At 33.9% G+C, this 18,537-nt stretch overlaps 1 protein-coding gene across 5 annotated transcripts in view; it reads left to right on the top strand.

The window, feature by feature from the left end:
* Nucleotides 1-18,537, top strand: part of LOC131069034 (DNA excision repair protein ERCC-1) — a 48,177-nt gene that overhangs the window by 7,576 nt on the left and 22,064 nt on the right. For 3 of the 5 annotated variants that reach the window (XM_058004341.2, XM_059219937.1, XM_058004344.2), the window contains exons 2-3: nucleotides 686-746; nucleotides 8,725-8,828. In XM_058004341.2, coding sequence (XP_057860324.2) covers nucleotides 686-746; nucleotides 8,725-8,828 — 165 coding nt within the window. The remainder of the gene's footprint in view (nucleotides 1-685; nucleotides 747-8,724; nucleotides 8,829-18,537) is intronic. The other 2 variants (XM_059219939.1, XM_059219938.1) reach the window with 1 other exon arrangement.

Raw genomic sequence — 18,537 nt, 5'->3', positions numbered from 1 at the left:
TCTTTAAGCTGTTTTCATCCAGAAATTTCTGTCATTCAATACCCATGCACTGTGGAAATCCAAAGTATTAAACCTTTTAATCATTGCTGGGGCGATGACCTGAAATGGTGATGTTATGAAGAAAATACTAATTGCATGTTTTTATGAAGAAACTTCTGTCTGTCAGCATAGGCTGCAGAAATCTGACTTATACATTTTTTTTCCTTCTAAGCATCGTGGGGATGATGATCCAGAACAATGTTTTATTAATTTATTTATGCTGTTTTTATCCAGAAATATCTGTATAAATACTATGGATTATGGAATTGTGAAGTCTTAAAAAATAGTCCTTTTCTGAAAATGGTGGGGGCTTACCTTTGGTTTAGATATCACTATGCAAGGGCAGCCAAGATTGGATGCCAGATATTACTTCATTAACATGTCTTTTAAACATTTGAACTTGGGGTTTTCCCATGAAGGCTCAATTGATACACAGCTTCTGCTCATTCTTATCAACTTCATTGTAGATTTAGGTGCTCTGTATTTTTTTTTTCTGGAAGATTCATGTTTGAAGATCTTATCTGATAAATTGGAGCAATTGAAGTAAGTTTGGAAAAGATACCTTTCAAGGGAATAATATACTGAGAAATAGAGCTCTGAAATTGTTAAGAACATTTTGGTTTGCTGAAATTTCTGGTTTGAGCAGGAATATTGGTGTGGGTCCAGTCTCTCAAGGAAGGAATGGAATTATGGTGAGCCGCAGGCAGGTATGTACAGAAGACGATAGCCATTGGATAACTCTAGCCCTAGTTTTTTTGTACTAGGTATACACCAATTTTTTCAGGTTTGGAGTTTGTATTGTGGTTTGTTTAAAATCTGATCTGTGATGAATTAAACGAAGGAAACAAGGAGGAAATGCATGCAGGTTTTAGAAAACTTGTTTTATATTTCAAGTAAGGTAGTCTACACTTACATGGTGTGGCTGAGGTGTAAGTGTTTATCAGTTTCTAGGGTTCAAAACAAATAAAGGATGATTTTTTTTTTCTTCCTTTTTCCTAAAAGGATATGCTGTAAAAGCAGATTTTGCTAATGTCGAAAACTACAGTTTTGTTTATTTTACTGTTTCATTTAGTCGCTTTCTTTTTCTTTCCTATTGATCAACATTTCGTTCAAATCTAGATTCTAATGGTGCACTGAACAGTGTGTTCGAAGAACACGGGAAATGAGCTGGGCATGTTAAAAACTTATTCTAATCTATTCATCTTCTATGATATTGAACCAAACAACAATATATATATTGTTTGATTTGGTAAATTCATCCATTTTTAAGGTGGCCTTTGAGATGTATCTCCTGTCAGAGTTATCTGGGCTAGTACTTGTCCTTGCCCATTGGGGTTATACCACACCCAGAAAGTTGGATGTAGGATTCTACCCAGTTTTAGCACTTTATCTCATCTCTTGGGATTTGAACCTGGGGCTTTGTTACAAATTCTCAATTGGTTTTAAGCTTATCCTATTTGACAACAATATACAGTTATACTTGTTAGGTCAAAATGATTAAACAAAAATACAGAGCTGGAAAGGAACGGTTCATGCAGTTATGTAGGTAGCTAACACAACCACCCCATGGAGGTTACTACGGCTCCAATAATTGTGCCACTTAATTCAGGATATGCCAGAGGGGGAGATTTTTAGCAGATGTTGGAGATGGATTACTGAAAGTTTGCAGCACCTGTATAAGAGATATTATTGCCAAGTGGCAGCTTATATGTAGTTGACTTTTACTAAAAATTTTAGCCCTAATTTTGGAGGGACATGGATAATGTTACAGAGCTGAAAAAATGTTTTTTGATGCTATATGTTCTCTAATTCCTGGGATGCTGGTTCACAATTTTAGGACACAAAACTTTCCCGGATTTCAATGGCAGAGAAATGGCTGGGGAACAGTGAGTAATAAATTCATAAATATAAATTAGAATACTAGAAGCAACATATTTTATAACTTTTCAATGATTTAATTAAACATTAAGCAACTCTAAAAAGATGCAATTCAAATGACATTAATATCTATGATTTTGAACATCAATTAAAGTAATTGAACAATGAACTTCAACATTAACCATTGGAAATCGAACTAAAACAATGAGTTAAACTCTAAATTACTAATAAAAATTAGAAATACGAATATCAGATTGCTACATTATAAATGTTTGAGAAAATAGCTGTTTGAAAAGGTCTTACACCTTAAAGTGAATTTTTTCTCTGTTTTTAAACTATCAACATGGAGTTTGCTGGTTGTCCCCAGGATGCCAAAAAAATTCAAAACATTTTTTGGATGTGAAAAAAATTCAAAACATTTTTTGGATGTGAAAAAAATGCAGAAAAAATGGGGACAGTTGCTCAACCATTCCTCAAAATATCTGGGACAGCAGGGGATGTGTCCCTGTAGAACACTCGACTTCTATGACATCATTTTATTGCAACACTACTAAATTTATTCAGCTTCTTGTGAAGTTTTGCTGCATGCCTGTATGTGAAACTTGAGTTGCAAGGAATGAGAATGAGAAGGCCTTTTATGACAAGTCAAAACAAACCACAGTGCTTAGAATTAGAATGAGAAAGTTCAGGCTCTCTAGTAGCAATATACATAGAAGAACTTTGTCTTGCCAACTTGACCCCATGTCAATCAGCTGTATTCAAAGATTTCTAAAAGCCTCCATTGCCAAAAAATAGGCTAAAAGGAGGAGGTACTTAGTCTGGTTTGCCTAGGGATGTCTTGTAAATTCCTATGGCTAAATTTGACAGCCCCTTTCAGAGAATATCTTGACTGGAGCCATTGTTCTATTACATTGTTTCCTAAACAATAATAAGATTTAAGATTATATATTCCTCTAATGAACCATGTTTATCTGATGCCACTGTTGAAAAAGCATTTGGTCTTTACTGCCATTTATTTGGTATGGATTTTGTAGGGACCATCAAGAAAGGTAATTGGGCTCCAATTAGTGGTCACTTCAGGACCCTTTTCTTAGGCATAAACTTGATATCACCTCTATTATGGATTCTTAGGAATCATTTCTCAGGGCTTCATAATATGCCTTTAGGAGGACAGGACTAATAAAGTCCCATGTTCCTTTAACATAGGTTATATCATCAGGCATTAATGCTAGGGGCCCTTCTATTGAGCATATTATGCAAAGCCTTTTTAAGCTCATCAAGAGAGATGAAGCTCACATGCTTTTTTGTTTTCATTCGAGGTGTTGATAGGGATTGCTTGGAGGCACTGGGCCATAGTCTCTTCAGGTTGAGCAATGTGTTTTAAGCTGTAAAGACTTGCTTATAGTGCTCAACAAATCCATCTAAATTTTCAGTAGTCTTGACTCTTGGGGAATCAGCTTTTATTTGTATTAAGTCGAGTAATTTCTCAGGTTATTCTTGCTTGAGGGATTGGAAGAATAATGTAATGCTTCTACTTCCTTCTTTGATGTAAGATCCGTGGTCTATTATTGTCTAAAATTTCTTATTCCTTGGCATTTGTATTTTGTCAAACACTTGTCATATGGTTTTATTGTTGGGCATTTCTGAATTTATTTGCTTTGAATGTGTGTATTCAGAGATAGAATCATATAATATGCTTAATACAATCGTTCTTATGCAAATTATCATTCACATTATTCAACCAGCATTACATCAAACACTTTGTCATGCTTCCCATTTGCATTGAAAACATACAGAAATATGATATGAATGAAATTGTGAGGGCTGTTAATACACATTTTGTAGAAGTTAATATGACCTTTTGCTATTTGCAATGGTACCAATTTGCCCAATTAAGAATCTTTGATTCCAGGTGTTCCAATTAGCAGCACTCAGACTATTACCATATCGGCAATCAGAAATATGAATCCAAATGCCCAGTTTGAAGGCTATTCAATGCAGCAACTATCTTCCTTGGTCCAGCAATTAATCTGAACAATTATGGCAACCTCCGATGACTTTGAAGAACCTCAGGATGCCTTCCATTTGGTGTGTGACCAGCTAGCAGCAGAGGTCATGCTGAGATGAGGAGACTAGACGTCCAACTCTTTGGCAAGCTCACTCTTTTTTGGAAAATCATGCTCAATACTTTAGTATGGTGGCCGACCAATATATCACTTCTCATGCCATGAACTGGAGGAAGTCAAAGCTAGGAATTCATACACTGTCAACCTTACAAACCTACACCACCTTAAATATCACTATTGCCCAATTCAAAGGCTTGAATCACCACACGTGGATAAATGAAATGAAATTTTAATAAGAATCGTCTTATTCCAGAAATCTCATGCCAACACCAACTCTACGCTTTGGCTTATTCTGACCTTAGTAGATATTACTCGATTAATATGAGATAAAGTAGTTCAAACAATGGAATGCACTAATAATGCTATCACTCAGGAAAAATTGGCCACCTAGCCCACATTAATAATATTTCTTTATTATTTATCAAGGCTGCTAATTTCCTTTTTCAGTCTTTTATTTTGAATAGCAATCAATAGTCCTGAAAACACCTTTATTCTGGAACTTAATCAATATATCTGAAATTTATCTTTGTAGAAGACTTCCAAAATTTCACCAATAAAGTCGAGTTGTGAATTCTGAGATGAGTCCACCAAGAAGCGAGATTGGGTTTTCGTGCAATCCACCAAGAAATCCCAAGGGTTTCTGTCCTCAGTGTCGTGCCCACATTTTAACGTGGACATAACATGTACACAAACTACACATGCCCTAATTTATTTCAATTAACTAAATCTTAAATTAGCATTCTCTTAATATGAGTTTTCATCCCTAACTAAACTCAACATAGTTTAACATAACTATTGATTTTTGTTACGTATCAAAATGGAAAAACACAGAGGACCACAACGATATTTCAATCCATTAAAACACTAAATACAGCAAAACTTTATTTTCTCCTCAATTAATTTTAATTGACAATATAAATAGAATTGATAACATAATGAATCCACTCTTTTGAAGCAACATACATAATTTGTGTTAAATATATACTGCAATTTATGGTTTTGACACCTTTGAATCCTGTTACGTTTAATTATTATTTTTCATATATTTGTTTTTTCCATAACTCATTTCATAAACTTAATACTATCAGGTACATATAATTCGAAATTATATATACTATCAGGTATCTAAACTTAACTCAATTTTCGCTTAATATTTAAATCAAAATTTTGATTTAGACACAATTATATCATGTTACTAGCAAGGTAAAATGTTATATTTAAACATCACGAGTCCAAGAATCAATCATTTGAATTCACAACATTCGAACATTAACTCTATGATATAGTACCATGACTAATAATATAAATTAATCATTTATATAATGGAATTTACCAATTTCCTAACAATAGTGCACAACTTTACAATATGCAGTTAAAGAAAGAGTAAGCACCCATATCATTCACCATTATGATTCATGATGAAACACACTTAAACAAGAGCACATAGCACACTAACAATTCTGGACACCCGTAAGAGTTATAATAATTATGCATAAGGATAGGCCCTACACCCAGGCTTCCTGAAGCTGTAAAGCAAGCTCTCCAAATCTTCTCAATAAAATATTTCCAAAAGATGATAAAATTTTCCTTCACCACCTTTTTATTCATAGCCACTGTTTGGATTTTTAAAATATATTTTGCGTTTTACAAATTGACTTTATTTAGTATTTAACCAAAGCATTTAATAAAGTCAATTTAATGTATAGACCAATTAATTAAATATAAATGTCCAAAATATGATTTAGGATAATTTAGTATTTAATAAATTAAATTATCAGTTTATAGGAATAAAATAAGCTAGAGGACTCCGTTGGGTGATCACTTGGAAAATGGGGACATAACATTTGAGTAAACATCCTCTATTTTGGTCCCTTGTGCTTTCCTGTCCTTATAGATTCTCAGGGTATCCCTGGAATTTTTTGTTTGTTTCGCAAACCAAAGTTAAAGCGATAATTTTCTGAAGTATTTCCTGCCATAAACAATCATTCACTGACATGCTAGTTTCTTAACCTCTTAGTTTTAGCATTGCTTTCTTAATATAGGCCCTTATGAAATCAATATTCCTGATAATAGCTTCTTCCTATCGCATGATCCATTCTTAATTATGAAGGGCAAAGGCACAAAATAACGATAACTCCAATGCTACCTATTGAATTTTCTTTCTTAAGATGCAACCAATTAAGCTCTAATTTAGCTCTCTATTGTGGGAGCATTTTCCCACCAGGAGATTCTGATTTGATTGGTGTTATTGCGAGACAATAACTATAAGTCATCAGCAAAGACTTTGACTGGAAGGCCCCTTACAGGATGCAATATAAGTTCCTCTATTGACAAATGGCTATAGTCTCTTTAAAACTCCGTGATTCTTTTGTTGCAAGGTGTGCGCCCTTGGCCTCCTTGTGTTGTGCAGCTCAACACTCGGGTTTGTGACATGGCTTAACCATCTCCTGTGGATTCTATAAGTCTAGTGGTTGTATCGGGCATTAACAGGTTGATCTTTTGGTGCAACGACAACCGTACTTGTAACAAGTGGTATTAGAGCTTGGTCATAGGTTCATACCCCTCGCTTGCACTGGGGGGGGGGATTGTTGCGTGATTGATTGAGAGCTAGGCTTTAGGTCTGTGACTTGTCAAAACGGTCAAGCTATTCTTGCAAAACCTAAGCTTACGACACAGCATCTACTTTACAGATGGGGCAGACTCAAAAAACGATGAGAAGCTACTTTGTCACATATTTCAGGTGGTGAAAGCCCTCGTTCTTTTAAACTATTTTAATTCTTATGTACCCATTGCTTGACGATAAGGAGTGCCTTCCCAAAAACATGTACCTTGTTGTTGTTTCTGATATTCTACACAATTTTTTTGACTTAAAAATGACTAGGGATTGCATCAAGTGCAGGAGTATTATCTCTTTTGGCACAAACTTCTGGGCTACTTTCTTGTTGGTACCATTGGTGGCAACCGGATCAATTGCAGGAATAACAGTACCAACCATGTGTTCTTCAATACTAAAGAACAACAACCAATTCTATGGGTGCTGAAGGACTAGCAATTGAGCCTTTAAGAACACATTCTTGCCTTAGCTTTAAAGACTAAAATTTAAAAGCCTGAGATTTTTTCTATAAAAAATAGAAAAATGGGTTTCTTGACCAATTATTGATAAGTTTTAAAAATATCTGACACCATCATGTAATATGGTCAATTGGGTTCATAAGCGTCTATTTGGAAAAGCTTTAATGGATCTGTAGTGCATCTGGCACCCTGGTTGTGGAAAGTTTGTTTGGTATACTTTCCATAAATGCAGTGCTGACAAGCTTTCAGATCTCCATTATCATCATAATTAAAAGATTCTAAACTACAACAAGTTCTGATCATGATGTTTTTTTTCATGATCTGCAGGAGGAAAATAACGAAGACTTTAAAGTTACAAATTTGTCTGGTTAGGTACAACTACATTAACTTTTGCTGCATGCTCGGATGACCATACCGATTTGAATAAATTTACTGTCTGTCCCCTTGTGGCAATCATCTTCATTTTTCTAGTTAGAAGGTTTCTTGTTAAATTCAATTTTGATTCCTTCATCAGATATGTCATGACATATAGCGATTCTTTTAAGATCCAACTCTTCTATATCATTATTTATGGTTTTCTGAGCTCAACTATGGAGGAAAATCAAAATGTGCTCAACTTTATTCCCTTTTATATAGTGAGAGATATCTTCCTCCAGAAAAATGTTAATGTAAATGAGGTCAATTTTTCATTGATAGGAAAACAGAAATTCTGTGTATTATCATTACCTTTCTTCACATTAAATTCAACCTGAGAATTCACAGTGTTCAATACAGAAATGCAGTAACAAATTGTTTTTTTAGTGTTATCAACTTCCTTATCTTGTTCTTTTGCTTCTATTGTTGGTAGATTTTTTTATCTACATTATTCTATGAATTCCTTGTAGTGCCATCAGCTCCTTCTTCTCTTCTTTCATGGTGAATTCTGATTTTGGTTCCTTAACATGCCTGGGAAATTTTGAGCCAAGAATTGTTAACTTATCCCCATGGTTTGTGTTACATTGTGTATCCAGCCAAGAAAATAAAACTGTCCTGTTACTTGGTGTTTCTTGAGTATACATGTCTTGTTTTTCTCTGTAGCAATCAAGTCACCACACGTGAAATATTTGATACAACTGCTAAGAAACTTTATCATTGTTAACATAAAATATGTGCTGATCAATTACTGCATGCTACATCCTGACCTAGATTACATTTTGGCATCAGGGTTTACCATTGGCAGACATGGCAGGAATGTAAATATTCACAACAATTTCAGTAGACTGCTTTTATGAAAGATGAAGAAAATGTTAAACTTGATTAAAATGGGTAGCTATATACATCGCACATCAAGAAACATTGAATAATCTCTGCCATTTAAGTTAAACACAGCTTTTAATATAAGGAAATCAGTTGATCAGTTGGTTCATTTCAGCTATAGTTGACTCCTCAACTTTACCATCCATCACTTCAGGATCCTTTGATACAGATAGGAACTTAGATTTTATCTGTCTAGTTAATGTATGAAACTAATATTTTTAAAAGTTTGAAATGTCAAGTATTTGGAAGTACAGTGAGATCTCCTCCTGAGCTTATGCTAAATCTAATTTAATTCACTTGTTTTTGGGTGCAGCAAGGCAATCCAATTCTTAAGCATATTAGGAATGTTCGGTGGGCATTTGCAGATATCATACCAGATTATGTGCTTGGTCAAAATGCATGTGCTCTGTATATCAGGTCACATTGCTTTGCTTTCTTTGGGTTTCAACCTTTTTACGTGCATGATGGGTTATGCAATAAGGTTTTCTGATTGTTTATACACTTTTGATTAAGCTGCAGTAGCTGGATGTAATCTTAGACTTAATGATTTTAATCAACTATGTGATTAAATTTTCCTTTTGGAAAAAGGCTCATTGAATGCTCTTTCCCACTTTTATTTCTTAAAATGTATGTTAGATATTGAGTATTTGACATTTTCAGGGATCACCTTAATAACCTAAGATACCATCTCTTTCTGGCATATTCCTTCTGCCATATGAGTTGTTGTTTCTCAAACTTTTTTGCTTTAGTCATTCAGAATTTGTTACCATTTCATTTTGTTTAGAAATGACTTTTGAACAAAAACATTGCTGTCTTTTGTATAGTTGAGTTTAACACACTTAATTTGTTTGCTGCATCTAATTGTGGGTTTTATCCATAATAGTTAAAACTATTAGAATATTTAATTATATTTTAGTCACCTATATTTAGTTCCTTGTTTAATGGTCATTTAGCTTTTTAGTTAATTAGCTTTTAAGCTTTATTTAGCATTTAGTTTTTTCTTTTTAGTTAATTAGCTTTTAAGCTTTATTTAGCATTTAGCTTTTTCTTTTTAGTTAATTAGCTTTTAAGCTTAATTTAGCGTTTAGCTCTTTAATCTTTTACTTTAACGTTATGTTCCAATTATAGAACATCGTCTTATAACCTCTATATATATGTGTGTATATTGTTCAATGTAATCATCCAATTATTGAATCATTCATTCAATTTATTTTTCATGGTATTAGAGCGGGTCGATGGGATTCTTTAAAGTTTGGTGAATTTTGTTAATATTTTCCAGATTTTTTTTGTTGTTTTTTTATTAAAAAAACGATTTTGTTTTTTTGAAGGCTTTTTGAGGGTTTCGAGGGTTTCTGGTTCGTGGGCGAATTTCTTTGTGCTGGGCAGCAGTCCATGTTTTTTTTTAGGGTTCTACAGATTTTTCGGGCTTGCAACTTCGAGTTTTTTTTTTTGCAGATTGAAAATTTACCTAAGGTTTCTGCAATTTTCGACTAGGGATTTGCCTCTTCAGCTCTTCAGTTCAAGTCGAAATTTTATTCTGGTTGCAGATTCTTGGTGGGTTTTATGAGACCTCAACTGGGTCGTTGTCATATTTTCTGGGTGCATCATTTTCCGTGCCTCAATTTTTGAGCCGTCAGATCTGCATTCTATTTTTAGATTCTTGGTGGGTTTTTCGAGAGCTTTTCTGGGTGCCTCATTTTGTGCACCTCGAATTTTGTGTCGGCAAATTTGCCTTGGAATTTAAAAATAGTTAACAATTTTTGCTATTTCTGTGGACGTTGGGATTTTTGCTGTTTTTTTTGGGCCCCATTTATGCTGTTTTAAGTGCAGAAATTTTTTAATTTCTGGGTTTTTTCCATACCTCAAAATTCGCGCCTTAGAATTCGTGCCAGAATTCTCCTCCAGGGTTTCAAATTTTTTGTGCAGCTGCTTCTATTCTGATTTTTGAATCAGATTCTTTTGTCTCATGCTTTCACTAGGTTGATCTCGTTCAACCTCCATTTTTGTGATGGCATCTTTGACCAACATCATATTGGAACATAGTCAGAAGTTCAACAGCTACCACAACACCTGAAAACAATGCATGTTCACGATATCTGAATATTGTTGCCTTGATCAGATTGATTTAGGCCAGACCTCGTCTTACAGGTCCTAAGGTTTTTACGATTTTTTCTTGAAAAATTGTCTGTCGGTTTTCTGATTTTTTCCATAAAAAATCATGGGAGGGTTTTCACGATTTTTTCCTCAAAAATTGTTCGTAGGGTTTATAATTTTCCCTTAAAAATTATCTCATCTGTAATCAGATCCCAATTTGTATATCAAACATACTAGTGATGATATTCTATTTCTAGTAGTCTGTGTTGATGATCTCATCATTACTGGCAATGCAACACATCTGATCATGCAGGTCAAACAGAATTTGTGTTAGCATTTTGATATGACAGATTTGGGACTTCTCCATTATTGTCTCGGTGTAGAGGTTTGGCACATTGATAGCCACATTCATTTCTCACTCAAAGTATGCCAAGAGCCTACTAGATAAGTTTCGAATGCAAGATTGTAAACTTGCATCTACACCTATGGAGATAGGGCTCAAATTTTCAGCCAAATCAGATTGACCTATAGTGGATGAGTCTTCATTCAGGCAACTAGTGGGCAACCTCATCTATCTCACCGCCACTAGACCTGACATCAATTATGCTGTGGGCTATATTTCTCGCTTCATGTCAGCCCCAAAAGTTGAACATTTGGTTGCAGCGAAGCGTGTGCTTAGATATGTAAAGGGCACTCCTGATTTTGGCATTCTGTACAACAGAAGCAAAGATCCTAGGCTGGTTGGTTTCACAGACTCAGATTGGGCAGGTTGTGTTGATGATAGAAAGTCAACTTCTGGGTATGTTTTTAGCTTGGGTACATGTGCAGTCACATGGACCAGCAAGAAGCAACAGGCAATATCTCTTTCCTTGACCAAAGCAGAGTATCGGGGAACTGTTAAGGCAGCATGTGAGGCAATTTGGCTACTTAGGATGCTTGCAGATATGCAAATGTCTCAACCAGGACCTACTCCCTTGTTTTGTGATAATCAAAGGGGGTTCTAAAATTAGCCAAAAATCTAGTCTTCCATGAGCGGACAAAGCATGTGGAGCTTCATTGTCATTTCATCTGCCAATATGTTGAAGATGGATCAGTGATACTGCAGTACATTCCTACAGAAGATCAGACTGCAGATATCCTCACCAAGTCCTCGAGCCCGGCAAAGTTTCTCAAATTTAGAGGGCAGCTTGGTGTGATAGATAGCATGACCATTAAGGGAGGGTATTAGAATATTTAATTATATTTTAGTCACCTATATTTAGTTCCTTGTTTAATGGTCATTTAGCTTTTTAGTTAATTAGCTTTTAAGCTTATTTAGCATTTAGCTTTTTCTTTTTAGTTAATTAGCTTTTAAGCTTTATTTAGCATTTAGATTTTTCTTTTTAGTTAATTAGCTTTTAAGCTTAATTAAGCGTTTAGCTCTTTAATCTTTTACTTTAACGTTATGTTCTAATTATAGAACATCGTCTTGTAACCTCTATATATACGTGTGTATATCGTTCAATGTAATCATCCAATTATTGAATCATTCATTCAATTTATTTTTCAAAAACCCCTAAAATTGTGACTACTGAAGTTAACACTCTTCTACATTGTCACTGAATGTTACATGATTTCATGTGTGTATTTGTTGTCATTTATTCTTGAGGGTTTGATTTCATTCTTGTATTTAGATTTAAACTATTTTGCAGACTCTCTGTTGCTGCTTTACTGAGTTTGAGATGCTATAGTAGCTCCTTTTATTGTTAGTATTGTTGGTTGTACTTTCAAGTATCAGTTATGTAAGTCATTTTTCAACATTGATATTTCTTTTTAAAAGACTTACTGCATTTTCGCTCGTTTCTAAGCCCTGCTATTTGTGACACTTAGAAAGAATTTAAGTGGGATTTTTCTTATATCCTATGTTGCCAGTTTGAGTTCATGGTTTTTTTTTTCCCGGGTTCAGTATAGCTTGGTGCAGCCACACAAAATATATATAGAACTAATATAAATATAAATTAAATGACTTATAAATGTAATATATATAAATAAATATAAATATATTAACAATAAATATAATATATAGATATACCAATATAAATGAGTTAGTAAAATAACCCTGTTCAAGGTATAGTTGCAAATAAGAAGAAATAAAAATTAGCAAATGAATTCCTGCCTTGGAAGAGTCCTCAAAGCTAAACTTTGTTTGGTGCATCAAAAAGCAATTTGGGTTTGGTAGGAGTGGGGCTTTTACTGTGTAATTGGTGATTTTATGAAAGGAGGCTCTCTATCTAGGTTTGACAACAAAGAATGAAGTGGGAAGCTTCAGCCATTCTGGAAGGGGTTAAATTAAAATATGATATTTGGGTGTTAGCACCTTTTAATTGAAGGGGATTCACAAATCGTTATCAATGGCTGCGTTGTGGGTGGTATTCAAGATTGGTGTTTGGAAAGCATTATTGATGATGTGAGAGAGCTTCATACATTATTTTCAAAAAAGTAATGAATCGCTTTTCTAATGATATTATTGATCAATATCCATTCACATCCAAGATTAGTGTGGATAGCAAGGATTGGAAAATATCTCATTTTATATAGCATGAGAAGATTCATTGTGAGCCTCAACATTTACCTAATTAATGTTCAATAGAGATTTTGGTAGAAGGTGGATACATGCGTTATTTTTTTCACAACTGATATACATACTCTACATTGCTCTTTTGCATGGCACATACATACTTTTGGCTTTGTTCATAATGCTTCTGTGTGCAGTATGCCTATATCGATGATATGTTTATCTTTTCTCTACATCTTGGTTTGTGATTTCTGGTGACTTAGCTAGTTTTATTGAGTTGGAAAGGTCTGGTTTTGTGAGATTTAAAATATTGGCGGTATGAAGTGTGGCAATGTATAGGGGCACAATCTTTGTTTGAGGATCAAGCAAACCTTTGAGATATCTTGTTAGGATCTTCATTTGTAAAATATGATAAAACAAAACAATAACATGTGAAAGGAATACAATGCTCAAAATATAGTTGCAAATATGCTTTATATTGATAACAATCTAATTGTAGGCCTCTTTGAGGGCACAAACTGCTTGAGAGCATGATTCAGAGATGATAGTTGCTTTATTATAACACCAATATAAAGCCCTCGCAAAGAATGACTTATGAAATACAACCGATGTGGGATAAATCCACACAATATAATATTAACTAAATAACTATACTATGAGTATTACAAGCTCAAAGTAGTACAAGGTTAGGATGTGAGGGTCCTAACATGATCTCCCATTTTGAAAAGCCTTGTCCTCGAGATTGGAATTGGGGAAATTTTTGTTGAAGCTGTTGGAGAGGTTCTTAAGTGGTGTCTTCTAATTGAAAGCCTATCTAGCAAACAAAAACTTCTTTGATGGTGTACTTATGGAGTGAGTACCCTAGGTTATCAGTGTTTGTTATTTCAAATTCAAATTTAAAAAAAAAAATAAAAAAAATAACTTTGTAAAATCAACCTTGAATTCGTTTGAGTACTAAACTTGGCTCATGAGTCTTGGTGAGTTAGTGTGTTTTCTCAGTCAACTTGTGATTTGTATCGAGTCTCAGTGCATCCACAGGAGTCTTCAAACTATGAATCATGATATATATACAAACTATGTTATAGAGTTCGCTGCATATTATCATAGAAATAGGAGATTTGAAATCCAATTAAGTCTTTTAAAAACCCCTAAAGTTCATTTGGAATTGGCATTAGTTTGCCCAAACAAAAATACTAGATTTTTTGATGGATCAGTTCTGCATAGGTTTTATAAGTGGTTGTGGCATCAATGGTTTTTTTTGACATAAATACAAAGAAAAAAAAACATAAAAAATATAGGTTGGCAATGGCCAACACCAATGCAGAGTGAGTTCTTGGCGTTGAAGAAATTGTTCAGCAAGGTAGTGAAGATATTGCATAGAGCTTTAATATTTTTTTCACCATAAGCTCTACTGGAAGGCAAGTAATTTGGTAGTGGAACATATGCTGAAATTTTGGGGGTTTTGTCAATCAGATTTATCAGCCTTCTCTCCTTTGCTTCCACACCCTGTAACAATTTATTCTCCATGTGGCTGAGAAGTTCAAGGCCCTGTCAACAAATGAACAACTAGCACATGTGAACACGAAGAAAGCATCATCTTTGAACTAGAAAATGCTAAACATAAGCAAACCAACGACTTCAAAGTGTTGTATGTTCTTTTTGAAATGGTCATTACCAATCTTGAGTGCAGTCTACAAGGTCAACACTGGTCAAGCTTTGTCATATAAAAAAATAACCTGTTGTTAATAGAAGTTTAGGTATTAATCTTACGATGGTAATAGTTCCCTTTAGCTTTTAACTTTTAAATAAAAAACATTTATTTAATTCTATAATTTTTTAAACAAAAATGAATATTTAAGTTTCAATTTAAAATTTATTTAAATTTAATATAATATGTTTAAATTACAAAAATTTGCAGACTTATATTATTCAAATTTAATCATGATTTTTTTCGCAAATTTTGTTGGTTGACAAACTTGAACCAATTTTTTTCCACACTAAACTTGGACATGAACATAAATCTTGTTACATAGTATACATGCACAGTTACATACACATACTTGAGAAAATTATTGCCAGCTTGTGGTAAGTAGTGCTTATATGTCAAATTGTAAAACCATTTTATCACCTATTGCAATCTGTAGGATCTTGTTTTTAACTGAGCTCTCAATGCTTACAATAACATGACAACTTTATGCTGCAATCTGTTTCCTACGGTTTTTAAAGGTTAATATTTACATTTGACATAGGAGTCATAAGCAAGGAGTTTGATTTTGGTGAAGTCTCTTCTTGGCGTTTGAGATTTGACATGCACTTAAATAGTAGGTGCTGAATTGTTACGATTTCTTTTTTCTTTTGCAGTTGGTGGCATTTGTTTGCAACTTTACTCTAAAGATTCAACTTGCAAGATGTATAGATACCTACTTTGATAGACACTTCCATATGGTATGTCTTATTTTCTCAAGCATAAATTTTTATGATTGTATTGGGGAAGAAGATATCATTTTGGAATTTGTTCTTTTGTCAACGGGAACAACTATTCTGGTCTTCCTTGGCATCTGTTTCACAAGGCTAGCGCAACTACAGAATATCCGAATATCATTTTTTGAATAATAGTTTCAAAGGAACTTGCATTATAAACTCATGTGGTCCTATTTTTCATGCACTCTACTTGTGATAGCCAGCAGTGATTTGTTATAGTATTATTCTTCAGGCTCTGCCAAACTACCTGTTGATGCCAGCTAGGCTTATTTTGCTTTTGGTAGCAGGGTTCTTCCACCAAATAGTAGTAGTGTCTGGAACCAACTCTTTTTACTGTTAATAAGCCTTTAGTTAATTCATGTATTCTACCAGGATGGCTTTGACTTTTAAGAGCTTCAGTCAATTCCCTTCAATTTTAGCTAAAGCTATTCAGATAGCTTCTCTACAACCTATTCCATACCTTTAATGAGGTTTAAAAATGTACCGTGCTTTTGAATTGTGAGACCCTACTGGTGACATTGTTGTTGATGGTCTATCAACATCATATGGACATTTTAAGACAACTGGACATTATTTGGGCAGGTCAACTAATGTTGATTGTGATGAACACATAACATGGTATGGCATATGGTTCAATCAAGTTATGGATGGTCAAGAAGGCACGTTCAGTTACTTCTTAGTGCTAATGTTAAATCTCTAGTTTATTTATTGGTCTTTTGTCTTTGAAACAAGCATCATAGTGGGAACATTAAAACACAAACATTGTGTTTAGAATCATTCTCATGTGAGTATTTGGCAATTAGGATTGGTATCATGAACATATTTGGTTATAAAATTAGTGGATGATATGGATTTTACAATTCTTGTGTGTTCTTTTGAGGCCTTGCTGTAAGAGAAGAGGCGTTGGATGCTCCTTCTGCCATTGGGTTATCTGTTAAATAAATTTCAACCACTGTTGGAATTTTCATTCACAGTTTTAACACGTTGTACTTGATTGTATTGGACCTATTCTCGCTTTGATATAATTGTTCTTTGTCATAAGCTATTGCTTCTATGGTTATGTGCTGAATGTTATTTTTGTGGGGATTATATGTGTTGTCTTGGTAGGGTGAATGTTTCACCATGAGAGGTATGCTTTATTATGGGGAAGCTAAATCCATCTCTGTTATGTGTGAGCTATCATCAAAAGTGTCAAGCTGGTCAATGTTGAAGTGAAAAATTGAATGATAAAAGATTGTCTTCGCAACCTGGAATTACATCACGAAGCACTCTTATATAAAATGTTAGTTTGTAATAGCATTTTCTGAGTGAAGAACTATGGGGATTGTGGCTTCAGTTAACATTGCTTGCTAAACTACATACCATTATCAAGAGAATAATGGTCATCACAAACCTTTTAAAAAGGCCCCCTCCAAGATTCTCGGTAGTTAAATTTATTTTTCTCTTCAGGGCATTGACTCATAGATAGTTTCAGAACCCATAGAAAAATGCATAATGCTCATCCATATTGACTAGAGTTTGAACTCAAAGCTACACATGCAAATCTCCTTATAGCTCCCAACAGATATCAAATCCATGTAACAAATGTGCAACTCCTAGGTTCAAATTTATTACTACATCCATGCAAGCCTATGGGTATTGGTAACAATTCTAATTAACAACACTATGCTCAATTATACTTTTGTTGATTTATTTGTGCTGGTTTCAGCAGATTTACAACCTTTAGGCTTTAGCAGGAAACTTTCTTTTGAAATTCTAAATGGAGAACAGAGAACTTAAGAATGGTACTTCATTCAATCTACTGCACTTTGGCCAGCCACCACTCTGATATAAATTTGATAAGCAGTTGTTAATCTGATAAATACCATCAACAGGTATAAAATTACAGCTGTTGCAGCTTCTGAGTACTTTGCTGCAATCTTTGAAGGGTATCTAAGTTTAGCAGAGCATATTCTTGCACCCGATTCTCCTTCCAGTGAATGTTGAGGAGGTGCATTAATAATGGTTTTTGTATGTGCGATGAAAATATTTTGTATCACTTGTCCATGGAATCAATGTTTGACTTATAAAACTTCCCCAGGATGAGGGGACTTCCTTTCCTTGTCCTATTTGGATCTACTTCATAACAATATGACTTGTAGTAGCATTAAACTTGAAAAATTGGCAAGTAACCCTGAGCAATTATGATCTGCAGCATTTGCCATGCCGTTCCAGATTTTTTCAAAAAGTGATTTTGATATTTTTATTATGCCGATAGGCGTTCTACAATGGCAGCAAGGTGTATGGGAGGTCAGCACAATCCTTGTATGAAAAACAAAAAGCAGACCCACCATATAAATCAGAAATTGGATTTGATTTGTTTTTAAAAAGCTCACATTAAATTTGATTTATTTTCAAAAAGCAGAAATTGGGTTCGATTTGTTTTTAAAAAGTAGAAATTGGATTTGATTTGTTTTTAATTGCCTTAATAATGGTATCTATCAGCATTTTCAAAAAGCAAACTCACCGTATAAAGTAGAAATTAGATTTGTTTAATTTTTAATTGCCTTAATAATGATATCTCCTTTTGCTCATTTTTAGGCATAGAAACAAATCTACAAAGCAATGGCAGAATTAACATATTTGTTACAAGGTCAAGGTCTTTTAAATTTTCTTTAAGTTATACCTGAATGAATCTCTTTTAGAAGTTAAGTTTAAACCACAATGAGGGGTTTTCTTTTTAATTTATATCCTATTCCTAATGAAGGTTTAGGTTAAAAAGACAGGGCTGCCTCTAAAATAGTAGGTTATGCTTCATAACAGAATGACCTACTGTTTTAAGGCCTGTTGTATACTTTTTATGTAAACTCTATTAGGTGAAAGTAAAATTGATATTTGAAAAGTCATATACAATTTTTTATAATCAGCATTTTATTTTATAATGCACAACATCTGCATTATATTTGACAAGAAATAACAAAATCAGTTTTTTTCTCTGTTTTTACAATTAGTATATTT

The sequence above is a fragment of the Cryptomeria japonica genome, chromosome 4, assembly GCF_030272615.1.
Source record: "Cryptomeria japonica chromosome 4, Sugi_1.0, whole genome shotgun sequence".
NCBI classification, from domain to species: domain Eukaryota; kingdom Viridiplantae; phylum Streptophyta; class Pinopsida; order Cupressales; family Cupressaceae; genus Cryptomeria; species Cryptomeria japonica.
This window is presented reverse-complemented; position numbering and strand designations above follow the sequence as displayed.